At 40.7% G+C, this 10854-nt stretch overlaps 1 protein-coding gene and 1 long non-coding RNA gene across 2 annotated transcripts in view; one reads left to right on the top strand and one right to left on the bottom strand.

Annotated features, from left to right (window-relative positions):
* LOC138038668 (uncharacterized) overlaps nucleotides 1–6382 on the bottom strand; it is a 29844-nt gene extending 23462 nt beyond the window's left edge. The window contains 2 exon segments of the mRNA XM_068884663.1: nucleotides 2307–2485; nucleotides 5799–6382. Coding sequence (XP_068740764.1) covers nucleotides 2307–2485; nucleotides 5799–6147 — 528 coding nt within the window. The 5' untranslated portion in view covers nucleotides 6148–6382.
* Nucleotides 6035–8056, top strand: LOC138038671 (uncharacterized). Its single transcript, XR_011130277.1, has 3 exons — nucleotides 6035–6172; nucleotides 6522–6742; nucleotides 6970–8056. It is a non-coding gene; the product is annotated as an uncharacterized lncRNA (long non-coding RNA).
* Nucleotides 8057–10854: the final 2798 nt, after the last annotated feature.

Here is a 10854-nt window from a genome sequence, read left to right on the forward strand (position 1 = left end):
AAACGGATTGAACTTTTGTAGCACTTCCTTCAGTGTTGTACCTGTCTTCTCCACCACCTTTATCTTATACCCCTGGTCTCTGATTTTACTCTGGTATGTTTTCTGCAGTTGCGATCCAGGTGTCGCAGGCACAAATATAACTGCTTCGTCTCCACCTCTTCTCTCATTCCAGATTTTCTGCTTCTCTCTCGCCTTTTCTCCACCCTTTTAATCGATGCATTGGTCTCTCTCCTTTCAGTTCAGCCTCTTGTCTTGCTCTGTAAGCCTTGACAGCAGAGTCAACCACTTCATACCTGAACGTCTTGTTGTATCCCGAATACTGCATTCTCAGAACCATCTCCTCGACATTCCCCACTACATTTGCCCAAGGTAGAAGTGGGCTGCAATTCAATAGCACACGAAATACCGCTTGAGATAGCACCGTCCTCTTCACGCTCGCAGACGTCATTGCGGATCTTGCGTTGATCAATGCTTTAGATGCTATCTCTTTCGTGTAGAATTCATACACTATTACAGACACCATCTGGTTTGACCCTTGGATCTCCCTCTCTCTCTGCTCGACCCAGACCTTTAAGTCCAAGATTGGCAACTTCTTATCTGGATGCTTCGACGGGTAGTCGACCTCAAGCTTTATCGATGGATGGATATCATCTCCAACCTGCCTTATCAGCTCCACTAGTCCTTTCGTCTAGTGCTCGTCTTTCGTCTTCCTCAACCTTGGTGGTGTCCATGATAATTTTTCCTTATACGTACCTCAGTCCTGGTACATATCCCTGGTTCATCTTCTGTATTATTCCAACGTCCTTAAGCTTGGCACAAATATTCATGATCTGGTGGGACCGAGAATTTGCATGCAAGCTTAAAGACGTTGCTGTCAAGGCTTACAGAGCAAGACGAGAGGCTAAACTGAAAGGAGAGAGACTAATGCATCGATTAAAAGGGTGGAGAAAAGGCGAGAGAGAAGCAGAAAAATCTGGAAAGAGAGATGATTGGTACAAGAGAGGTGGAGACGAAGCAGTTATAATCGTGCTTGCGACACCTGGATCGCAACTGCAGAAAACATACCAGAGTGAAATCAGAGACCAGGGGTATAAGATAAAGGCGGTGGAGAAGACAGGTACAACACTGAAGGAAGTGCTACAAAAGTTCAATCCGTTTAAACAGCAAAGGTGTGGGAGAGAAGACTGCCTAGTTTGTAAACAAGCTGGGAAAGGTCCATGTAATGCACACGGTGTCACGTACGACATTGAGTGCCAGGGATGCGAAAATAAGTACATTGGTGAGACAGCCAGAAATGCCTATACAAGAGGCACGGAGCACGCGGGGGGCTTAGAGAATCGAGACGAAAAATCAGCATTATGGAGACATTGCCGGTAGAAAAGCATGGGAAGGAACTACAAGAGTTCAAAATGTCCGTGACTGGAGTGTATGGTAAAGATGCCATGTTAAGACAAATAGCAGAGAGCGTGAGAATCAACCGAGTGGCGAAAGGATCTCTCATCAACACGAAGAAGGAATGGAATTATATAAAACTTCCTCGAGTAATACTTGACGAAGGAGGAACGTGAAACACCCTATGTGAGGCCTTACATGAATTCTGTGGACTGGCCAAGACGCTTGGTGCATCATACACTGGCTACCAGAGTAACTTGAATCCAAGATGGCGGAACATGCCTGACGAGGCTGAGTTTTCAACGAAATTTATAGCAGTTTTTAATGCGGTTTTTATAGATATACACATTTTTAAGTTTTAAGTGTATTAACTCCAAAATCGTGCGTCAAAAGTAAAACAAAGACAGAGAATGTCAAGCAATTACCGAAGTCACTTTTTTTTCCATTCTGTAAATCTGCGAATTAAATGCGAATTTAAGTTTTATACAAAACCTTTTCTCTCACTTTAAACTTAATTAATGCCGAAGAATCTATTTTTAAAATCGTGAAACTTATTGTCGTTTCATCTACGGTAAACGGTTTTTGCCTTGCGACTATTACTAAATTTGCTTTCGTCGCCTTATTTTTCTTCTTACTTACGTCAAAGAACTGTCGGTAATAAATTAAAAAATTGCGCTCGCGTGGAGAGAGTGCAATTCAGTATTCGCCCTTGTCACACGTCGGCCATGTTGTACCGGGAGACCAAAAGAGCTTTGTTTTACCACGCCAAGCCTCGCAGTGGAAACCATGGGGGTGAGGCTTGCGTGGTAAAACAAAGCGTTTTTGGCCTCCCGGGACAATATGACCGCCGTGTGACAATGGCTAATGGAGATTTCTTGCTCGATGTTTCCCTTATTGTAAGTACATTATCTCACCTGACATTGGTTGTTAGGATTCACCGTACCGTATGAGTAACAAGAGCCACTGATTCTGCACTGCCTCAGCTGACACCTTGTTCCAAGCTTGGTGTAGCATGAATTGCATTGGCACGTGTAGCTTCCGAATGTGTTAGTGCAGGTGTGCTGACATGGGTTAGTCAAACATTCGTTTATGTCTACAAGGAAAAAGAAAAGTTACAAGGTTTCTGGAAAAAAAAATCTCTTTTAAATAATGATATATCAACATTGATCCAATATTTAATACTTTTTTCATAAGTAGGTATGCTAGAGAGAAAAAAGAGTATCCTCGTCCCCATACACATGCCATATATAAGAGAACGGCCACACGGCTCCCGGGCGACAGCAAGGGATGGTGTTTTTAGAAAGCTCTACGGCACGTTTCAGTGCCGGGTCCAAGGAAAAATGCCGAAACTACGTTGCTCATGTTACATGGCTGTCCGCACGCGACCGCACGCGAAAGGTAAGAATGTTGTCTGGTTGTTAGGGAATAAAAAACCCCTTGGCTTCTTCGGATGCCCTTTCTAGCATAAACGTGAGAATCGATGAAAATGTTTCTGCACTTGAAATGCATTTGTCTTTGTTATGTACATATGCTAGGTAAACAAAATTGTGGGGGAAAATATACTCCTGAAAACATCACAGTTAACAATTTCAAATTACTGAAAAATAATCGTGAAACGGTTACGGTGAATTAAGTCATTCCTTGCGCTTCGCTAATGTTCATCGCTGTGGTCGATTCGATCTGTGCAACTGGGTATGTGGTGTAGCTTGGGGGTGGAGTGGGGTTTTACTTAACTAACCCTCGAGTACGTGGATGAGAACTAGGAGGAGGCAGTGTGGCCCAGTGGTTAGGGCGCTTGCCTTGAGATCCGGAGATCCCGGGTTCAAGACCCGCTCTGACCACTCGTTGAATTTGATCCTGGTAGTCCCTGGTTCAACTTCCCAGCTGCACTTGTAAATAGCCAACTGGTTTGCCTCCGGCCAGTTGGGATTCTTAACAGTTGTAGTTGTTGTGTTCTGTTGTTTCGTTGATTCATGATCATTGGCCCTGAAAAGCCCCTATGGGGAGAGGTCAATTAAGTATGTATGTATGTAATTATTCGTTTAAACATAAAATCTAAAACACAAACGCACACAGATTTTTTTCCCGAAATTTATTTTGTCATCTCCTAAAATAGAACTAGCGAGGTCAGGTGTCCCAGATGAGTTTGATCACGTATCTCCACCGAACCATATTAAAAATCGGCGACTAGATCGGGACTTTCCCTTAACCTGCTTAACTCGACCTCCGCTAACTTTTTAATCTTCTGACGAAAAATTAGGAACAACTAAAGCTGCACGCTGAATGGCATACGAAAAAGCCACGCCAGTATAATAACTTTGGGCTTGGCGTGTTTGTTCCCGGTATTGTTTGTCGTCTAATAAATAATTATTGTTTTAGACTAGAAAATAAAGAGAGAAAGACGTATGTGGTGACAATGGAATGCGTTGTGAAAACCTTGCGATCGAGCATGCAAACATTTCAAAAGAGCTGATGGATAACAATTATATAGCCTGGTATTGTCCATTTAAGGCCTCCACAGGCGAGGCAAGTTGTTATCAATAACATTTTAGTTGTTGATAACAAAACGTTATCATTCACAAAACATTGCGTGACTGTGTAGATCAAGTTATTAACTACAAATAACGAAAACTCGAGCCATCGACAAAAAGTAGGTTTCTTTTTCAAAAGGAAAACTACTTTAGTTGTCGATGATGAAAGCGGCCGTTTCGCCATCGGCGACTGCCTTTCTCCCGTCTGTGAGCAAAGCGACACAAAGGAAGTCTGCGGTTCTTCATTCTTGACGTATATTCACAGGCTCCCGCAAAACGTACCGCTTATCGACAACTCATCCTTTTTTTTCTGTGGAAACGCATTTCCTAACACAAACAGTTCTCTATTCAATTAAGTTGTTGATTAGAAATGTAGTCGTCGTAAACTACGTGCTTCGTAGAGGCCCTGAATATTGTTAATTCTGCACGTTGAGTGTGATTCGATCACGTAAGGTTTCAAATTTTTGAAAATTAACTACGTGTACACTTGAGTTTTATATTTGTTTTGTCCTTCTTCGTGTCCGCAGAAATCTGTCATCTGATCCTTAACGTGTGTGGATCATTTGCCTCACCTTTCGTTCCTATTGCAAAGTAAAATCTTCCGTTACTATGTCATAGATGCTAGTAGAAAAGAAACAATTAAGATCTAGGAGTTCGAACAATACTGATCAAGTGTTTTTGACTAAAAGCTACGGAAAACGATGATCTCCCACTGATGGTTTTAGATAGCTTTTCAAAGAATCAGCGGATATGATAATGAAAGTACCGGACATGGTTATTTTCCGTTGTAATCCGGGCCGATTGCAAATGCCTTGCGAACGAAACCACAAGGATGTCTGGGTCCCCTCTCCTATAAATTACTGTAAATGAAACTCCCGGAAATGCTGTTTTCTTTCATGAGATTGGAGAAAAAAAGAAAACTAAACTAATCGCGTGAATGAAATACCAACAGGTTGATTATTGACCATTATTCCGTTTCAGGTAACCAAAATAAAGCGAAGTTACTTCTTGTTAGTTTAAGGGATTTATTAGACGTGATTGTCTTGTGGTTCTTCAGCCAATAGCTTTCTCAGAGGCCCAAGGAAAAAACAACAATGCCAACAAATCTACAAATTTATAGCGTCAAAATACCAGACGTGCATGAAACGGTAAACAACCGGACGAAACGTGCGGCCTCCGGCCTCGATAAAACGAAAACCCTGCAGTTTCTCACGTAACTAACAGAAAGACAAACACAAAGAGCTATCTGAAACAAAAAAATCAAAACACTTGTCTGCCCCGTTTTCGGCCTTGTTTTGCTCTTTGAGTTTGGCAGTATCTCGTTCTACTGCACAGGCTCACTGCACCTTTTCTTAGAGAGCGATACAAAATGAGGTTGTCTCCGGTTTTGGGTCTGTTGATAAAAATTCGAGAAATCGCTTGGATGCCTTTTCAGGTGAATTGTACGGGATGGTTTACTGTTTGGTATGCGGATAAAATGCATTGTAAATTCAAGCTTTATAACTACAATCAGTGGCAAAAGTAGTTGGGACCCTAGTGTCAGAATGGGTCTGAAAACCTCTCAGACGTCAGAAACTAAGCATAACTGTAAAAATTCCACTGAAAACTTCAAAATAAAAGTCCCCCCCTCCCCCCAATCAATGTTGAAAGAGACAAGGAAATGTATGTTCACTATTGGCAACATTGTTCCGGGGGGGAGGGGACAATTTTTCAAACTCAGTAAGAAAACCAACTTCAAATGGTGAGTGTCCCAAGACTTTTGCCACTGATTGTTGGAAATGCTCCACAAGTTATTGCTTATTAGACAAAATGTTCTTTAAAAAACGAAAAGAAAACAAAACACAGAAAACAAAAGTCATGCACACACGCACATACCTCCCTCACAGCACGTGCCCTTATAACCTGCCCGACAGGAACACCCCCTACTGTGCGGGGTCCCCCCGTTCTTGCAACTCTTTCTGTTACACGCGCGAGTCTCCGTGAGATGATAAGGACAGGATCCACCACATGCAGCGGGTGAAGTTTTTGACCTTGTTCTTCTTTGTGTTCCACTTGTTCCGCATTGATGGCTGCATCCTCCCCATGAGCTCCAACCACTGACGACACAGTTTCTAGAACTACAAGGGGGAGGCGCCCTCCTTCGTCTTCTGCGGCGCCAAGATTCTATGCCCCGTGCGCCAAGGAACACCACTAGCGAAAAAACTGCGAGTGCTTTCTTCCACATTGATCCAGTCTTAAAGCAGATCAAGGTAAAAATAGAGATTGGAGGTGACGAGAGTCTTGAGTGCAGCGGAGTATTGAAAGACTTGTTGTTTGTTGCCCAGTATCTCCTGAAGGCGTTAATAGTTTCTTAGGAGACCAGGCATTTCAGAGTGGAGTGCACCTTTAAACTAACAGCATCAGTATGACGTGTCTCAAGCTAATTGGAATTTGCTGGTAATGTTGTTCCAGAGGTTTGACGTATATCTGAAACGCGCTTGAATGTTGAAATTGCTAGGTGCATTTGTGAAACTTAATTTGTTGTTTGTTTACCTTATTTTAATCATGTTTATAAATTCCTGAGAATTTTCCGTGCACCCTTAAATTTGTATCCTCAAGCTTTGGGCAACAAGGCAGACGCCATGGCCCTGGTCCGCTTCTTCTTGCTTGTCGTGGTTTCAAGTCTGGACTATTGCAGAAGTGCTATTTTGGACCAGAAACAGAGGCCGCTGTTATCCTTCGCCCATCAAATCAAATGCAGATACTCTTACGAAGTGACAGTTCATACCGCCAGAGGCGCCCACTCTACAGCGAGTGATGGATACCAAGTTCACGCTGTGGTGAGTTTGCACGTTGGAATACTGGTTATACAATAACATAATACAATAACTGCCTGTCTAAGGTTTAGCTGATGGTTCCTCTTTTGGCATCTTTTCAAAATTCGAAGTCGTTAATTATTGAGCCTCCCTGCATCTCTATGCTGATGATACTAACTATACATCCGCTACCAACACTGCAACTGTAGAACTTTCATTTAACCAAGATATTCTGAAACTATCCTCCTCAGGCTGGTTTTCTTCAAACTATTTGGCAGTGAATCACACTAACAGTCAAGATATGGTTTTGAGAAACTCCCTCCAGTCCATGAACCTGCTCTTCATATCGGTGATTCTCCTATTGAAATCAAAAGCTTTTTGAAGATTCTTTGAGTTGACATTGACAATAGGTCTTCCTTTTAAGACCACATATTACTTGGCCACTTTACTGCAAGAGGGTCTATTCCAAAACAGCTTTGAGGAGATAAAAAAGATTAGTGCCTGCTGACATTGCACTATTGTTGTTCAGTCTTACATGTTAGCCCCTCTGGTATACTGTAGCCCACTTCGATAAGGAAAAAAGAAAGCATCGCCTGACAAACTTGGTGCTGCTAATCACCATGCATTAAAGACTCTTTTAAACAATGGAAATGCCTTAAATTACCCTGACTCTATTTTGTATCCCGTAAGTATGTCAGGGGCCTAGTTGCATGTCTAATTTATTTAGTATCGTATTTCGCATTACAACTTGCGGAGTGGAGGTTGTAATCTTGTCAGTCAACCTTCTTTTAACAACCGGTGCTATCATCATTCCCTCACACATGATCTGTGGAACCAACTAGCAACTTATATGAAGCAATCACCTAATTTAAGTGAATTTCCCAAGAACTTAGAGACATGATCTTTTGAAATTGAGGGAAAGCTGCAAATGTGATTATCTTCGATCTTAAATTGATTTTCGCTATAATTACTATTGCCACTATTGAGAAATGTCACAGTTTTGGTGTGTATATATCTATACTTCTATTATTTATAATTTTATCTTAACTCTTATTCAGCTGCTTGTTTCTTTTATTTTCCCCTTGTTTTATTGTTACGCATTAACCTTTGTCTCGGGTACCGAGGGCAACCTCATCCCACGCATTGATAATAATAAACTGATTGACTGATTGAAATCAAAAGAAAATAAGAATGTTCAGTTTCAGCTCCAAAACTGGACGTTCTTAGAAAAAAGCTTGTGTAATTAGAAACGACTACTGTGTTTGTGTGCGCTGCAGCAATATTAAGTACTCTGTGAATCTCTTTCAGTTTCCTAGTGCGTAGGTTTTCTTAATATGTTTTTTCATAGTTAATCGAGGGACTGGTTATGAAACCTTAGAACCTTCAAAAAGGGAGACCACGTGATGTTCTCAAGGGAATTTTCTTTTTTTTTTGACATAAGTTATGCATACATATGCTCGTGCAGAAGACGACATTTGAAAGAAACTTTTCCCTGGAGTAACATCACGTAGTCTTTAATGGGAAAACAAAACGTACAAGCTAAAGAGGTCTATTGACCGTGACCCTGCACAATCTTTTGTTTACGCTTCGCACGGGTTTGCAAATTAGTTGCGCATAATTTAATCGAAGGATTTGATTGGCTATCTTTTCGAAAAAAGGTGTTTTGTGCAGGGTCAAGGCCAAAAATACGGACAAAAACATGAAACAAAGGAACTTGTCGAGTTTCATAACCATCTCCGTGCATTAACAATGGTGTTTTTTAGAAAAGCGGATAAAATTCAAAGACAACAGCTATTGTTTGACGCTGCAAGTATTGCCATAAAAGGAGATCTTGAAACAATAGCTTAAGCGCCAAACAAAAGCTTATTAATTCACGAGGGAAATTCAAACTCGCTGTTATTACAATATCGAAAATTTCACGAGGGAAATTCAAAAATAGCCGATCACTGCACGAGTTCGAAATTTGAATATTTGGCGAAAGCGCGTTCATGTCAAATCTTACCCAGGGAAGGGGTAACAGTTACTTTTTATTTGAGGTCACTTGGTACTCAGGGAGGGTCAGTCAAGACACGAAATGTCGCAACTGAGAGACTGTTAAAGAGTGATGAACTCAATGAAACTTGTTTGAATTAAAACTCATTTCGTAAAATTTACAGGCATCCCGGTTTCAGATCTCACAATGTTAGAATAGGGTCTTGATGTGCGTTCGTTGCGCACTGAAACTACATTTGCGAGTTTTTTTTTTTTTCATCCTTTTTGAAAAAAGGACAAAATTAAAACAAAAATCAAAAACCGAGATAAATTTGAATTCTTTAAGAGATGCATAACTGAACGCCACTTTACGAAGGTTTTATGTAGTCTGAAGATGCCATCTGATACTCCAGACGACAAGACAAGACCTTTATTTATCCACGATCACAAACGTCTATTGTCTTTTCACTCTCCTGAACTCAACCGCCATTTTCCACCGACGATTGGCCATGTCGGAACATTTGGATGTACGCTACTCGCATTTATTCCCATCGATGCTAAGATAAGCCGACACATTGGTTTCAACAATGATGACTTTCGAAAGGAAAATGAAAATGATCCATTGTCAAGTTTCAAGCGATTTCAGTCTGCCGGCGCCTCTTTATTTGCTTTGATACGTTGTCAAGATGAAGAAAGCTAATAGCTGCTAAAATACTACCCTTGGTTGGAAAAAACCGCGTTTGAAGTATTTTTCTCAGACTTAGGGGCGATCTTACGTGTTGGTGAGTATTTGTTTCTGTTTCATTTGACGAAGACAACAAAAGAGCGATCGGCATTCTATTAAAAGCAATCGCTTTCTTTAGGTTATCCATGAATGAACACAATTCTCAAATGATGATAACTAAAAAAACGTGCGAGTGATGAGGAACGATACTCGCTAAGTAATGTTGTCGAAATTTAAGGTAAAGTCCCTCGGCGGTGGGAATTTTGTAACTCATTTTCAACACAATCGAGCACAGAGTTGCGCAGTGGCCCAGATACAGCCCTCTCTTACAGAGGTTTATGAGGCCGAGATAAGGCGTCTTCGGGAAGAGAGCCAGCACAACTCCATTATTACTCAGCTAAATGAAGTCCTTTTAATCCAACAATTCAACTCAGTGTTATTTTTACTTCTTAAGAGGCATTTTGCCAAACACAATTTTGTCTTCCTTTTTGTTTTACGTTTCGACAAAAGCATGATAGTTTTGAAACTGTCACCTTTTTGTTAAATGCAGCATTCACCACTAGTGTTCTCGCTGCAAGACTAAATTAGAACAACAACCCTTAAATATCATTTTTCAATCCAACGATTTAACTTGAGCGTTTTTTAATTCCTGGGTGATATTTTCCCAAACACAAAATTTTCTTCTCTTTTCTTTTACGTTTCAAGAGTGAAAGCGTGATGAATTTAAAACTAACACCCCTTTTTTAAGAGCCGCGCTAGCAACAATGCTTTTGTTTTAAGACTACATGAGAACGACCACATTGATCCTTTTCAATCTAACCATAGTTAATCGAGGGACTGGTTATGAAACCTTAGAACCTTCAAAAAGCGAGAACAATGTTGTTGCCATCGATGTTGAATTGACCGTGACCCTGCACAATCTTTTGTTTTTGCTTCGCACGGGTTTGCAAATTAGTTGCGCATAATTTAATCGAAGGATTTGATTGGCTATCTTTTCGAAAAAAGGTGTGTTTTGTGCAGGGTCAAGGCCAAAAATTCGGACAAAATCATGAAACAAAGGAACTTGTCGAGTTTCATAGCCATCTCCATGCATTAACTATGATCAAACAGCCTAGTCGGGCGATTTTTCCAGTCCAAAGCTCGAGTTTTCATAAATGAAGCCTTTTCTTTCCTTTTTTCTTTTTATGAGTAAGGCAAGTTAGTTTTGAAAGAAACAACTCTTGACCGAGTGAAACCATTGATAAAAGCTTCACTATTTTGCGGCATTGTGCTGCGTGCTATTATCAACTGATCCAAAATCATATAAACGAATTCAGAATTTCCAGGTTTCTTGGTTGGGGTCAATAACAACAATAATAAACCTTTGTTTGGACTTGTGAAGACGAATTTGACCCACTACAATGGACCATTTCTTGATATGAGATATCACTTTTCCTTTTAT

Source organism: Montipora capricornis, chromosome 2, assembly GCF_036669925.1.
Source record: "Montipora capricornis isolate CH-2021 chromosome 2, ASM3666992v2, whole genome shotgun sequence".
Taxonomy (NCBI): domain Eukaryota; kingdom Metazoa; phylum Cnidaria; class Anthozoa; order Scleractinia; family Acroporidae; genus Montipora; species Montipora capricornis.